The 16,616-nt window shown below is 36.4% G+C and overlaps 1 protein-coding gene across 3 annotated transcripts in view; it reads right to left on the bottom strand.

Annotated features, from left to right (window-relative positions):
• LOC106881804 (O(6)-methylguanine-induced apoptosis 2) overlaps window positions 1-16,579 on the bottom strand; it is a 64,124-nt gene extending 47,545 nt beyond the window's left edge. For 2 of the 3 annotated variants that reach the window (XM_052967122.1, XM_014932319.1), the window contains exons 1-3: window positions 16,291-16,579; window positions 5,288-5,403; window positions 2,440-2,538 (exon numbers count right to left, since the gene is read on the bottom strand). In XM_052967122.1, coding sequence (XP_052823082.1) covers window positions 2,440-2,538; window positions 5,288-5,403; window positions 16,291-16,351 — 276 coding nt within the window. In that variant the 5' untranslated portion in view covers window positions 16,352-16,579. The remainder of the gene's footprint in view (window positions 1-2,439; window positions 2,539-5,287; window positions 5,404-16,290) is intronic. The other variant, XM_014932318.2, reaches the window with a different exon arrangement.
• Between the last annotated feature and the right edge of the window lie 37 nt (window positions 16,580-16,616).

Here is a 16,616-nt window from a genome sequence, read left to right as displayed (position 1 = left end):
GAATATATAAACAAACCTATGTTTTAATAAATACATTTTTACACAAAAATGTACATACATCCAAAAAATCATACGTAAATGCATATTTATATATTTAAAAAAAAATAATATTGATAAGAGTAAAAACAAGGGTAAGAGTGAAAATATAAATGATAATGCGTATATGTACACAGAAAAATCAGTTAAAACACCTCTATTTTATACAAAACCCTAAATATGTGTGTATATATATGTGTGTGTGTATATATATATATATATATATATATACAAGTGCACATATGTATGTATATGTATATACATATATATATATGTGTGTGTGTGTGTATCAGTATGCATGTATGTGTGTGTTTGTGTATATGTATTTATATATGCATGTACGTTCTCACACATTTACAGGTATGTGTTGTCCAACCCACTATCCGGCAGCGTCCAATTCTCTAACGGTTTTTTTCAAATGAATCAAGTCATAACCTTATCCATCTATTGTTTTCATAATCGGTCATAATGTCTTACGTTTAAGATGATTCCCATGCTTTCCCTGGTGAGAAGGTTACAATTTTAATATTAAAGATCCCTATGGATCACACAGGTTGTAATCCTTTGAAACATATGTAGGAATAAAGTATGCAATTATAACATGCGTTTTCTCCATTCCTTAAATTCTTATATATATATATATATATATATATATATACACACACACATACATATATACACATACATACACACTCACACATATATAAGATTGGGGAGTGGAGGTAATTATATATATATATATATATATAAATGATTATCTCCCATTCCCCAATCCTATACCCTTGGCCCTGTGCCACAGTATCATTGCTCTCTGCTAGCCCCCAACCTGTGCATTCTACCCACAGGCCTTGTCTCATTCTATTATTGCCATCTGCTATACCCCAACCTGGGTGTTTCACCCACATGTAACAAGAAAACTTTTCCCTCGCCCTACCCCAACAAGCCAATTTACATCTCTTCTCTTTCTCACATTTCCTCCTTCATACACTATACCTAGCTCTCACTCCCCAATCCTGTCCTCACACTCCTGTTCTTCTGTATTATTGCAAACCGATAGCCCTTCCAACTCTATATATACCCAGGTCTTTCACTGCTTACTCACACTCTTTCATCACACTCCCTTCACAAAATCCTGCCACTTATATTATGGCATTTGAACCTCAAGAGTATGCCCTGGCACTTTCCACCATCTATATCTCTTTCTTCCTTTACTCAACCATCTCATTTATATTCTGATCCCCATTCCTTGTGAGTATGCCTGGCATTTTGCCACCAGCTCTATCCTGCTGTCTCCTACACTCTTTCCTTCTCCGGCACTTCCCTCAGGTTGGGTAACTGTGTATTTTCCTTGCGGTAGCACACCTGTTTCTGCCTTCATTCTTGATCTTTCTCTCTCCAGCTGGGAAACCTTGTGCTTCCTCTACAGCAAGACACCGGTATCTGTCTCACCACTATAACTTTTTCATCATCACCTCCAATGCCTCCTCCACTCTTAAATTTTTTTTATGGCTTGCAAGTACTTGGTGACCCTATCAGTGCAGGTGCCACTTAAAAGCACCCAGTCCACACTGTAAAGTGGTTGGTGTTCGTAAGGGCATCCAGCTGTAAAAACCTTGCCAAAACTGACCTTGCCTATGCTTGTGCCATGTAAAAAACACTGCTCACCTTGCCTGTGCTTGTGCCATGTAAAAAGCATTAAGTCCACACTGCTGAGTGGTTGGTGTTAGGAAGGGCATCCAGCTGTAAAAATCCTGCCAAAACAGTCACAAGAGTCTGGTGCAGGCTTTATCTTGTCCGGGTCTTGTGGTACTGTCCCACCCATGCTAGCATGGAAGATGGATATTGAATGATGATGATGATGCGCGAGCACACACACACACACAGAAGCTGGTCAAAGTTGCACACCAGTAAAATAAGACTTTGCCATAACATCTTCATATTTGTTATATTTTTGTGAGTAAATATGATAAATGTTCATAAAATGATAATTATTTTTATCTTAAAACCATGTCAGAAATTTTTAAAAAGTTAACTACACCAATCAATGGAATGGCAGACACAGTAGATTTCTTTTGAATAAGCACAAGCAATTTTTGAAGGTGAGACTTATGGTCAATTAAATAATTGGCAAAGTCAATTAATTGGTACTTGTATATATTTAATAGGTACTGGATACAAACAATTTTAAATCAGCTTCAATAACATGAAAACATAGAGGAATGATATTATAAGACTCATATTTATGTTATATCAGTCAATTCAAATGTCTTTTCATGCAGTCATAAGATTAAAAATTGAATTTTCCTTATTCTTCTCTTCTAAATATCTTTTAGTAGTAGGAAAACATTTTTGGTTTTCATAATAATTTTCTTTTAATAGAGAAGAAAAAGATTACCAACTTACCAGTGATGCCAGGCCACCAGTCCCTTTTTTTGAGTATGAAGCACTGTTTGATTCAAAATCTGTGAGGGTTTCATATTTTCCTGGTCCAGGAATATCATTCTGTTCAACAAAAAATGTTACAATATTCAGAAGAATATTCATAAATCAGATTTCTGCCTTCAAGTAAGATTAAACTTAACTCTATTTTTATCTGGTCTTAACAATTGTTATTGATGTTGTTGAGTAATATTAGTTATATCCACAGATCTATCATGATGTACCAACCATATTCTTAATATTGTCTGGGAAATTATAGGGTGGTGAACTAGCAGAATTGTTAGCATGCTGGGCAAAATGTTTAACAACATTTCATCTGTCTTCACATTCGAAGTTCAGATTCTTATTTCTTTATTGCCCACAAGGGGCTAAACACAGAGGGGACAAACAAGGACAGACAAAGGGATTAAGTCGATTACATCGACCCCAGTGTGTAACTGGTACTTAATTTATCAACCCCGAAAGGATGAAAGGCAAAGTCGACCTCAGCGGAATTTGAACTCAGAACGTAACGGCAGATGAAATACCGGTAAGCATTTCGCCCGGTGTGCTAACGTTTCTGCCAGCTCGCGGCTGAAGTTCAAATTCTGCTGAGGTTATCTTTGCCTTTTATCTTTTGGGGTTGATAGAATTAGTACCAGCTGGTGTGGGTTATGGTTTTGTTGCTCGCATTGTAAATCAGGTAGTTCATGAAAGAGTCATACCTAATGACTAGTGTAGCAGCACCTTAGTCAAGTGCTACAAGGGTAAAGGTGATGCTTTAGATGGAAATAACTATAGGGTATCAAATTATTGGATCAGGTGAGAAAAGTTACAGAGAGGGTCATAGCCCAACTAATTAGGGAAAGACTGGCTCCCGTGCCGATGGCATGTAAAAAGCACCATACGAGTGTGGTTGATGCCAGTGCCGCCTGAGTGGTCCCATGCCGGTGGCACATAAGAGGCACCATTCAAGTGTGGTTGATGCCAGTGCCACCTGACTGGCCCCTGTGCTGGTGGAATGTAAAAAGCACCCACTACACTCTCAGAGTGGTTGGCATTAGGAAGGGCATCCAGCTGTAGAAACTTTGCCAGATCAGATTGGAGCCTGATGCAGCCTCCTAGCTTGCCAGTCCTCAGTCAAACTATCCAATTCATGCCAGCATGGAAAGTGGATGTTAAACGATGATGATGATAATATTTGTTTCCAAGATGTAGTTGTTTGGCAAGTGAGTGGATTTCAGACCATGTGTTATAACTAAAAAAAATTACAACATGGAAGACATGTAATAGACATTCAAAAAACAAAAAAAAACCTCTTAACTTCACACTTTTATTATTTGGTGTCAAATTTTCCTTGCACTAGCTGCAACTTGGTTCACAAGTGAAATTGTGTCAGTGACCAGGTTCCAGTTAGTGTAAAGAAAATTTGACACCAAATAATAAATGTTTAAGTAAAGTTAACAGTTTTTATGTGCTTTTGAATGGCAAAAAATGCATCTTCCACCTGTAATAAATTAATTAATCAATTGTTTGTTTCTTTGTTTGGTTGGTTGGTGAACTTGCCATGAGGTGACTATATAAGTCATTATATAAGTCTTGCAACACAGACCAACACCAGCCTCTTTGGAGTCTGTTTGATCATATATATATATATATATATATATATATATATATATATATATATATATATATATATATATATATATATATATATACACACATACATATACACACACACTACACTACTCACACACTTATAATATATATATATATATGTAGTGTCGTTATCTGCATAATACATACTAAATTATATAGATAAAATAGTTGATTAGATAAAAACTACTTGTGATTTTAAGATCAAATTATCTGTAAATGTAACACACTTAGTGTGTCTAAATGTCTTGATGTTTGTAGTTTGTGGGTTGATTTACTGAGGCAAGGTGTCATGATGACAAAGATTAGGTCAAAAGTAGATAATTTTTTTTCTCTTTTCAGTCTTGCTTTCTTTGACAGAAATAAACTAAGTAATATAATTCTGAAAATATTTAAATAGCTCTGTTATTGAATGCAATCTGGGTTTTTGAAATTTTTTTTTTTTTTTTTTTTGCTTACATGATTTGAACATTTCTCTATCAGGAAAGTGTAGGAATTACATATTAAAACAATTTACATCCAGAAGAAAAATCATGAAAAAGTCTAAAATTTATAAATTCAAGGAAAATTGATGTAATGTGTTTGAAACTGAAATTTTACCTAGATAATTGTTTTTTAAAACATTGGATCTCGAAGCAGAAAAGCTATAAATAACAGCATGTAAATATTTGCTTTAAAAAAAAAAATAAGGCAATGAGCTGGCAGAATTGTTAGCACACTGGACAAAATGCTTGGTGGCATTTCATTCATCTTTACATTTTTTGTCCAGATTCCCCTGAGGTCAACTTTGTCTTTCATCCTTTCTAGGTCCATAAAATAAGTACCAGTTGAGTATTGGGATTGATATAATTGGTTTATCCCATTCCCTGAAATTGCTGGCCTTGTGTCAAAATTTGAAATCAATATTGGGTTTAAAAAATCCTTTGGATACAAAGGTCAAAAGCTGTCTGTGGGAGATGTTGGTTCATATATTTACACATTATTATTTATTATTTATAGGTTTTCTGCTTCAGCATTAACTGTTCTAAAAAAGAATTATTTCACATTCCTTTGAAGTTCATAAATTCTTATTTATCTCAATAATTTTAACTAGTTGATATTTGCAGCATGGATACACTTAAAATACAAAGCAATTTTTAACAAGACTAAATAGAGGACATTTTCATGCTTTACTTACTGCTATATTTTTAAAGCGTTTAGCTGTTGTAAGGAAGCCTTTTTTATCACTTTCAACAATTACAACAGTTTGGTATTTTGAAGGAATTGTAGCAGTGGTAGTGATAAGTTCTGTTCCTAAAATGATATGCAAGAAAATAATTAAGGTTCTTTCATTTGGAACTACATTTTTAAAATCTAAAGTTCATATTCTGCAGAATAGTATTAAAGAAACCATTTTCTTAACAACCTCATATCATTTTGTCACTTTATTTTTATTTGTTTTACTTTGAACTGGATTGATCTTCCAAAACTCTTTTTAACGAAGACATTCACTGAAGTCACTGAAAAATGAAACTGATGCTTCAAAAGGGGAGTAGGAAGAATGTTCATAGAAGATCCACAATTTATACTTCATCACAAGCTCTGTGTAAACTCTTTACTCTATGAAATATGTTTGTTCATTCAACGTTATTGTAAATGCGTACCACGTAAAGGTAGGGCTATAAGCAATAGAACAGATGTATGTAGTGGTTGAGTATTTCTTTCACTCGTAGTGCTGAAGTGAAACACTTCCATACATGTGTTATTTGCACATTGATAGGTTTGCTCTCAGTATGCTATGTGAAGACAAAGTCTGCAAGTGATGTTTCAATGACCTGATGGGTTGTATGTCTCACTTCAAATAATTCACTACCCAATAGCTTCAGTCCTTCCATCTCTTTTGTACTCTGACCTCATTGCACAGCCAGTGACTACCTTTTTTTTAATAACATGATACAGTAGAAGTGAGCCAAAAGAAATACTGAATATTAGATATATCAATGGGATGCTGTAGATTTGCTGCAAATGGACAATATCTGCTGGATGGGATGTCAACTCTGGTGCTGATGAACAGAAGCGATGTAGAGCAGAGAAGGTTCTTTAGTCATGCAGGGAACAAGACAACCTGACCCCTCCAGCACTGAAGCTATGGTAAAATATACTCAGTTCACCTTATAAAGTGGTTGGTGATAGAGAAACCATGCAAAACCATACAAAAAATGGAACAAACATACTCGACATAGTCCCCAACTTATTTAGAGGGCAGTAATTGTGAACAAGAACTGACTCAAACAATAGTGATCTTTTAGCATAGAAGATCAGATACAAAATGATGATGACCACATACATACATACATACATGATGGCCGTCCACTTGTGACCAAGGAAAACCATTACTGACCTTTAGGAATATTGTGCGCTCAAGACTACTTTATACTTTACACTAGTGGCTCTGTTGGTGACTAACGAGCCCTGCTCTTGACAAACATACATTGCAGACCAAGCTTCCCCATTCATTACACTACCAGTGCATTTTCAAGCAGCATGCTTAAATTCTTCATGAAGAATACATGCTCTTTGAAAGGTATCAACTCCCTCCTTTACCTGTTTCCTCCATCTGTGGCAATGACAAGCATTGCTCTCCTAGTCAGCCTCCCACATTTCACAGGCCTTTAATGAGGACTTTATACAGTCCTTAAATTACAGTCCTAGCTTCTTCTGGGGTTGCATTCCACTATCAAGTTCCCCAAATGGTATCTGTTTAAGGATCCTGCTATCATTCATTTTAACAAGATGTCCAGTCCAATGTAACTAGTGTTTGTGCACCATCACTTCCATACTCAGGATATTGGCTTTCCTCAGGACATGGAGTTTTTAAGGTCCAGCCAACATTGGGAATGTGTCTCAGACATCATTGATGGAAGTGTTCAAGGACCTTTACATGACATTTGTAAAGGATCCATGTCACACATGAGTAAAGGAGCGATGTCAGTACATATGCATGGTACACAGCCATCTTTCTTTGCTTTGTGATGCCATATTTAGGACTAGGCATTAGACTCAAAAGACCTGAAGGAATCAGTTGCTCTCTGCAGCCTGAAAGATATTTCATCATCCAAGGAACAAGAATGGCTGAGTGTGCTGCTCAGGTAAACAAACTTGTCTATCACTTTCAGTATTGTTCCTTCAACCAAGATAGCTGGTTCCACATATGGGTTTCCTGGTGCAGGCTGGAACATTACAACATTCTTGTCCAAGCCAATGCTGAATCCAAATGCCTTGCAAGAAGCAGAAATATGATTCACAAGCATTTTCATATCATCTGCTGTATGAGTGGCTAAGTCAAAGTCATCTGCATAAAAGAGGTCATGAATAAGTGACTGGAAAACTTTGGAATTGGCAACAAATTGACGCAAGTTAAAAAGGTGGCCAGAAGATTGATACCTAACATATATCCCTGGAGAGCTGTCCACAGCAAAAGCATGAGTAAGAGTAACAGCAAAGTACAGAGAAAAGAGAGCTGGTGCAAGGATGTTACCCTCCTTGACACCATTCTTTACAGGGCCTTGCCATGCCACCACCAACATTGATCTAAGCCTCTATCCCATAATGAAATGATTTGATTATTGATACAAAATGATCTGGGCATCCAAGTTTACCAAGTATTTTCCATAGGGAGGCCCTATTCACAGTATCAAAGGCCTTGGTTAAATCAATGAATACCTCGACAAGATCCATATTCTACTCATAGCACTTCTCATGCATCTGTCTCACTGTGTAAATCATATTCATTGTTCCTCTTCCAGATTGGAAACCACATTGAGATTCGGATAGGACATCATTTACAAGACACCTATTCAGTCGGGTAAGAAGAATACATAGTTGTGGATAATTAATTGCTGTTACTGTTGGATTTGCCTTCAATTCAAGATGTCTGACCTGAAGGCACGAGTGTGAAAAGGAACTGTAAAGGGATTACACTGAATAATAAACTTGATGTTTTGAAGAGACTTGATGCAGAAGTAAACTTAAGTTTGCCAACGTCTACAGTAGGAACTATATGTGACAATAGAGAGAAAATTATGTCAAGCGCTCAAGAAACTCCTCCACTAACTGCCTGAACTTATTTTCTATAAATCTAATGTAATGCTTAGAATGGAACGACTCTTGAGTGTATAGATCAAGGATCAAATCAGCATAAATGTGTCAATAAACACGATTTGCTGAAAAAGGAAGGTGAAACGTTTAAGAAAAACCCCTTTTTGGTTAGTAAAAGCTGGTTTGAATGTGTAAAAAGTGGATGAATTAGCACAACTTAAAAATGACTGGTGAAACTACAAAGGCTGCTATTAATTATCTTGAGCAGTTAAAGAAAATGATTGCTGAAGGGGGCTACACACCAGAGCAAGTACACAATGCTGATGAAATTACACTTCTCTGGAAATGCATGCCAGCTTGAACTTTTATTTCTCAAGAAGAAAAATCATCACCAGGATTTAAAGCTTCCAAAAATCATTTGACACCTCTTTTGGGAGGAAATGCTGCTGGTGATATGAAATTAATGCCTCTACATGTGTATCACTCAAAAAATCTAAGGGTTTTCAAAGGTTACACAAAGTCTAATCTACTCCCAATTTGACATGCATGAAGATTAAGAGCATTTTTCAAAGAGTAGTACAAACGTTTTTTGTCCTGTAGTACAGTATTAGACATAATATTTCCAACAAAACATTGCTTCTTTTACACAATGCACTGAGCCACCTAGAAAATTTAGATGACCTTTTTGATAATGTGAGAGTAGAATTTATCCCCAAGAATACAACTTCTTTGCTCCAGCCAATGGATCAAGGTGTGATAGCTAACTTCAAAGCATATTATATGAGAAGAACTTTCAAACAGCTTATGAAAGCAATTAACAGGGAGGATAAACCTACAGTTAGAGATTTCTGGAAGAAATTCAACATACTGGATGCTGCAGATAATATAGTTGAGTCATGGGAAGAAGTGAAATCTTCAACTTTGAATAGTGCTTGAAAAAGTATATGGCCAGACTGTATGTGTGATATTACAAGTTTCCCTCAAGCAGAAAGTCTACATCAAATTCAGAAAGATATTGAAACATTTGCAAAGGAGAAGTCAAAGAGGATGATGTGAGTGAGTTGCTAGTGTCCCAGAGATAAAAAGCTGAGAATACAGAGGAGACGACAAAAGTTCCATCTACACCACTTAAATTGACAAAAATTATTGCTTAAAGGTTGGCATAAAAATTACAAGAGGAATTTACAATTAGCTCAGCTCCTATCCTAAGCTGTACAAAGAGATGATACGTCATAAACAACAACTTTTGATACATTCTTCACCTATCAAGCTGATATTTGTGATAATGACCTATAAGATAGTAAATATTGCACCACATCCTCTTAGTAACGCTCAATCTACCACCACTCCTCACACATTAGTCAACATCTTTTGAAGTAAAAATGTAATCTTATGATATTACAATTCTTATTGATTCCCTAACATATTCCTCTTGAAATGTTTTTGTGTTCTGTGTCTATATTATATTGTGTATGTTTAGAAATATTTATGTTTAAAAGTGATTATGTTGCTTGTTCTCTGTTGTTTAAAAGTGATTATGTTGCTTGTTCTCTGTTGTTTTCTTGTGATTCTGTCCCCACCTTTTTTTTCAGAAAAAGTCCAAAGGAACACAATCTCACTTGATAATATAGTATATATGATATATAAGGGGGTGTTCATTAGAGATTTCCCCTCAGCCACTTCCCAAGGATTGGGATAAATGAAACTTGGCATAATTATTAGTCCTTCTCTACATAGCAACCACTAATGGTGACACACTTCTCCCATCACTTTATGCAGCTGTGAAGACCTTGTCTGTAGAAGTCGGTAGGTTGTGTCTGTAGTCAAGACTTTACCTCAGAAATAAGTTCATCATCCAAAAAGTGCTCCCTCTTCAAAAAAGACTTCATGGTTGGAAAGAGGTGGAAGTCAGATGGTGCGAGGTTGGCAGAGTAAGGGGGGATGTGGAAGGACTTCATAGCTGCAGGAGTGTGCTTTCATCTGGGCAACATGTGCATTGAATTGGGGTGTTGATTTGGAGGAGGTGGACTCTTTTGGTCAGCATGCCATGCCTCTCTGCTTTGATGGCGTCTCACCAATTTCTGCAGCAGAGAAGCATAATATGCCCTGTTAATTGTGGTGCACTTTGCCAGAAAATCCATCATCACTAGTCCACGCTGGTCTCAAAACTGTGAGCATCACCTTGCCTGCTGAGGATTGGACACGAGCCTTCTTTGGAGGTGGTGAGTTATCATGCTTCCATTGCTTCGACTGGACTAATCTCAGGATCATAGTGATGGACTCATTTCTCAACCTATATGATAAATCTGCTGAAGAGGTCCTCCTTATTTTCTTGGCACATTGTCAAAAAGAGCCTGGGAGCAATTAACTCATTTCCTGCATCTGAAAAGGTGTGAGCATCTGGGGAATCCATAATGCAGACAACTTCTGCATGTGCAAATGGTCATGAATAATTTTTTCCATGGACCTTACACTTATCTTAATCTCTTGGGCTAGTTGCTGAATAGCTATGCAGCGATCCTCCAGAATGGCAGCTTCCACTTTATAGAGGGTGTCGTCATCAATGGCAGAATGTGGTTGTCCAGGAATAGGAGCAGTTTCCACCATGTCTGACCACATTTGAACTGGCAATGCCAGTGCTTGACTATGTTGTATGATGATGCATCATCACCATAAACTTTTTTCATTTCATTGAAAGTCTCTTTTGGTACGATCTTTTAAGTAAAAGAACCTGATCACTGATCTGCATTCAACTGCCTCCATTATAACACTTTAGTCTACTTCAGCAGCTATAAAAGACAAACAAATACTAGTGGAAAGCTGCAATTTACAATGTGACATGTATGATTGTACCTGTACAAGTTCCATTTCCTACAATGACCAGAAGTGGGTTATGAGAAATCTGTAATGAACGCCCCTTGTAATTTGTAAAGTAAAAGTTAAAATATTTCTCAAATTATTGTGAAAGTAAAGTGAATATGTATGTTTCTCATAATTTGTAAAATGAAAGTGAATATATTTTTCTTATAGTTTATAGAATGAAAGAAATATATTTTTCTGATAATTTAAAAAATGAAAGTTGATATATTTTTTCTGATAATTTTTAATATGAAAGTAGATATATTTTTCAAATAATTGGTTTGGTGCATGCATGTCTGTGTGATAAGAAGTTTGTTTCCCAATCACAGGGTTCAGTCCCAATGCATGGCATCTTGGGCAGCGTCTTCTACTATAGCCCCAGGCTGACAAAAGTTTTGCGAGTAGATTTGGTTGATAGAAACTGCAAGAATTCTATCATGTGTATATGTATGTTTGTGTCTCCTTGTCCTGACATTGCATATAGTTGTAAATCATTGTCACTTTCATACAAGCAGTGTAATTTGCTTCCAATATACTGTGAAAACATGCCTCATCATGGGGAAATATTACCTTGCTTGGAAACAGAGGAGGGTTAGCAATGGGAATGGCATCTAGCTGTAGAAAATGATTTGTTTATAGTGACCAAATATTTGTGCTGTACTTTAAGCTCACTTTCTCCATCAAATCAATGTTGCTCTGAACAGGTGCACAGTGTACCACACGAGGTGTTGAAGTGATTGCAGAGCACTGAGATGAAGTGTTTTGCTCAAGAACACAACATACCATCTGGTCCAGGAATTGAAACCATGATTTCACAATTGTGAGAGCAATACATAACCACTAAGCCCTGTACCCTCACAAACCACTTGGTAACTCTATAGGAACTGTACAACAGGCATTCATTGGTGAAGAAAAAAAACTTAAGGTTATGAACAAAATCCCTGTTTATTACAGTTTCCATCAGTTTTGAGAAGTAATGGAGTCAGAAGTTGCTTTCTTTGCAGATGAAACACACTAAATATACTGTGTGTGTTTTCAAAGGTAAGAGTAGATTTCAACAGAGAGAGAAGGATTAAAACCCCTGGTGAGGATAGGAATTAACAATGTGCTGTTTGAAGGTAATATATGTGACATCATTGTGCTTGGCCATGTTATTGGGTTGGAGCAGCTGGACAACGTGCTGTTACAGTTTAGCTTCAAGCTACCCCTAAATGAGCACACCTATAATCAAAAGCTTTCAGCTATGACCATTTTTTAATTTTTGAAGGCAATGCATATCTAGGACTACTTTATCCAACATGTCCCTCCATTTTCAAGACAGTTGAATTTAATTTGAGGGAGATTTGTCTGCAAGTGAATGACCGCAAAACCCTGCCATCTGCCTCCTCTTTGTCTTGTCTGCACAAGTTTTTGTGCATGATGATGTAACTGATGGTATTGAGAGAGAGAGAGAGAGAGAGAGATGTGTTGCAACGTGGAGTTTGAAGCAGGCAAAAACTGTGAAGTGAAAGGTAGAAATATCCCACCAAACTGGTATAAACCCTCTTGGAAAGAGATCATCAGAAGACTGCTGAAATTTAGGAAGCAGAAGAATTTATAGGTTGCTGTGCAATGTATGAAGGCATCCTTTCTTTTCCCCAAGGTGGTCATGCGAGTGTTGCACTTGTGTTGTAGGTAGTGATTTTGCCTGTACCGCTGCAGCACAGCTGTGTATAAATCAGTTGGCTAGGGTAGGTTGTAGGGGTTTTGGTTGTGTGCAGAATATAAAGGGGTATACATACAAAGATAGTATGAATCATCCAACTTAACTGTCTCGAAAGGGTCAAAAGTGAAACAAATTTGCTGCCAGAATTAGCATAAAATAAGTAGAATATTAATCAATTAGCTGACTTGAAGCACTAAAGGATTGCGGGAGGAGGTTATTGTGTGGAAGATATGAAGTGGGTTGTCTTAATTTGCGAGTATTCAGGTTAATTAGAGTGACGTGATAGCGATACCTAAATAAGAAATGGACTATAGCGAGGAAAATAAGAGGCGAGTTGCTTTGACTAGACATTGATCAGACGATGATTGTTGTGATGATAATGGTAAAGATTGAGAAAGAGGTCAAGCATAATTGTCCTTTCGGTGTATCGAGCATTGATACAAGTAAGAGTAGACACTACAGGTGTAGAAAGTTTAGCGTAACAAACAAATCGGCCTGTTTGTCAGTAACACGAGAATCAGGTGGCGTTTGAAGATTTCAATAAAAATTAAGATGACATATTGATACTATACATAATTTGAGATAGCTGAATCTCTCGTTCGTAATTGTAATCTGGTATCAGCAAAATACAAAAATATTTGGATGGCACTAGCACGTCATTGCATGGAATGTGTCATAAAAGCATCCAAAGATCGCAATTGAGTAGGTGTTATTACTACAAGTACTATTGTAAAATTTTAATCAAGATGTTAGTAATCTAATTATCTATACAACATACACGTTAATATATATAGAGAAAACTGAAGTAATTTGCAAAGAATTTGGTAATTTTTCAGATTAACACCCGCACGATTACCTAACCCTAACACCCCAGTGAAAATCGTGCGGGTGTTAATCTGAAAAATTACCAAGAATTTTAACCTTTTTCAAAAAGACACCTGTAGCAAATATTATTCAGCCGTAAGTTGCAAAATATATTTTATTGTATGAAAATCAAAATAGAAATACCTCTCCTAAATTTTCAAACTGAAACGAACAATTACTTTAAATAATCGAGCGCATTAAACTATTGATATTTTGCTAAAAAATCTGTTTTCCTAATATTATTTATTTATATGCCCCAGGGTTTTGAAAAAAAAAGAAAACAATTGAATGTCAAGAGTGAACAATCATTTTTTTTTTATAGTGAGATATTCTGTAGTTTGCCGCGCTTTTGATCCAGCAGTGATATATTTTCATGTACTGGACTATATACTCCATATGCCTAATAATTGTGACTGTGCCTGTGTTTGAAATCAATCTAAGAACAACTGAACAGTTTTTTATTATTAGCAGAAATAATAATAACATACATAACACGTATGTATGTGATGCAAATCCCAAACCAAAGAAAACACAAACATGAGCGAAGAAAGGAAAAGAAAAAAGCGGAAAAAGCACACCATTTCAACACTAAGTGCCTCAATTAGTCGTACACTAACAAGCTCGCGGCATCACCAGAGGCGATAGCAAGACTATCACCGGCATCTCCTGACACCTCTGTAGCGTGCCGCTTGTTTTTCGGAAATTATAATAAATAGAGCAATACATCAACGGATTATTGTTAAACTTCATGTGTAACCTGATCGGGCGGGATTTCAATCAAAAGCGTTTCATTCATGACGAGGTTGTTTAGTTTACAATCATTAGTGTATGTGCGTCTCAGACTTTATCCAATGTACCCTTTTTTTAAAACGGTAAAGCGTGAGAGATTTTATCAGCTATTTCCAAAGGTAGAGTGACCACGCTGGGGCTTCTCCTTTGACTCAATATTGATAGCTTGTTGAAGGTGTTTCAAGTCTAGTGGTAACATGAAGACATTTTTGACGGAAAACTGCAAAGGAGTGGTATAAACGAATGACGACTTCAGAAATTAAAATATTTATTGACACCAGTGATGACATACAAATGTGGGGCCAGGGGCTTTTACCCACACCACAACAAAGGTAACAATAAGGGGTACCAAATGTACTAATAATTGATAGCAGAATTGTGTCAGACAAAATGCTATGGAGACGTTTAAGTTGTGACCTCAAATTCCGCTAAGTTAATTTTGCCCTTCATCCTCCTGGGCCGATAAACAAAGTAGCAGTGAAATATTTGATAGTCTATATATTAAAGGTAGAAATCTTCCCTTTAAATTTAGATATTAGTATCAATAAAGCAGTAGTTAAGTTTTACTGGGATATAAAGTAAATTAGAACTAATTTTCATCTCACAGCATACGAACTGAACTAAATTTGTAAACTTTGAATTTATTGTTGCCAATATATTTACGGTCTATTAAGGCAGAAAGTTTAAGAGAACAAAGGCCTCTCTGACTGCTAAACACACGCATGCTGAAAAAGTGGCGGAGGTAAAGAGTACGCATACCACCCGACCTCGGTGCAACCCTAACCCAAAACCATGACACCGGGTGTGCGTATTCTTTACCTTCGCCGAAAAAGTTTGGTTCCCGATAGACAAGCTTTGAAGCAGTACTAATCATATTTTCTATGTGACGAAAGATTTCCGGACAATGGACATAAGATAGAATAAGAACAGTAATCCCTTCTTTTGTTCTTTATTAAATGAGTGAAGAACGAATATATAGTGCGTGTTTATTTGGCAAAAGAAAAAAAAAATTACCATCCCGAAATATATGATGTTTCAACACATTCATAAACGTCAATATATCATACATCCGAAAAAGCACACACATTTCGAACTGACCATTTTGATTAATTTTCGAATAAAGCTTATTTTGACCTTTCTTCACTTCCATCTCGGACAACTGGGATATCCTTACTTATATACATCCAGTGCTGTACATAAGGCAGGGACACACTGGTGCACTTTCCTATGGTGGTGGTGCTCTTCGGGCTAGGGACCCAATGCTAAAATATGCATGCTGTGTATAGGAGGCCCATAGCATTGCTTTGAGCGAGAGTGGGGTGCTATAATGCGGTTAAGACTGTCCTATGCACACCACTATTGACCTCCTCAGTCTCTACGTGAGCTAATATCTTCCACTCCACAACCAGTTTCAATTCCATATATAAAATAATGGCCAAGCTGTATAAGTGGGGCACCAAACAGAATATTCAAATTCTAGCGGGATTGATAAAACAATACCAGTTGTATATTAAAAGCCAATTAAATCAATAATAATTAAACAATTGGCCTCTGCAGTGAACTGATTTCAAGTCAGATTAGGGCAGGCGTTATTGTCTTTCTGAAAGATTTTATAAACCCAAGGCGTCGTTTCTGCGTAATGAAGTTATAAATATACACACACGCACACAAATATACTTATGTCTACCTATACACTCATGATGTTAAATGTATATACTGCATGGGGAATATAATTTTCTATAAGATTTTAGTAGGGTTAAAATGCTTTAATACACATTAAAAAAAAACAAAAATGACCGCAACATTTAATAACGCCACTTCATTTCTACACACACGTATGTATACATCCATATGTGCGTATATTTGTGTATAACTAGTCCAATTACCTTTTACCTTGCCAAGAGCATTTTTGCGATCTTTCAACACCTTGTCCATTGTTTTTTGCATGTTTCCGTTATATTTGTAAATTTGCTTTTAGAAGCGTAATTTGAAGAGTAATTTACACGGTAACTACTCATATAGTAAGCAATAAGAGTATTATGCCATACAAAATGTTTACTTCAGTTTGCGCCAAATATTTGTTAAAATCGTTATGCGTTACGAAAGAAATTGTGTAGTAATATCATAACATCGTTGCTAGAGCAACCGATTCAGAGGCGTGTTCAAAACAACTAATTTGAATTGGCGTCGACTTGTTTGTGATGCTAATATA

The sequence above is a fragment of the Octopus bimaculoides genome, chromosome 4 (assembly GCF_001194135.2).
Source record: "Octopus bimaculoides isolate UCB-OBI-ISO-001 chromosome 4, ASM119413v2, whole genome shotgun sequence".
Classification (NCBI taxonomy): domain Eukaryota; kingdom Metazoa; phylum Mollusca; class Cephalopoda; order Octopoda; family Octopodidae; genus Octopus; species Octopus bimaculoides.
Note: the sequence above shows the minus strand (reverse complement) of the source record. Positions and strands in the feature narration are given on the sequence as shown.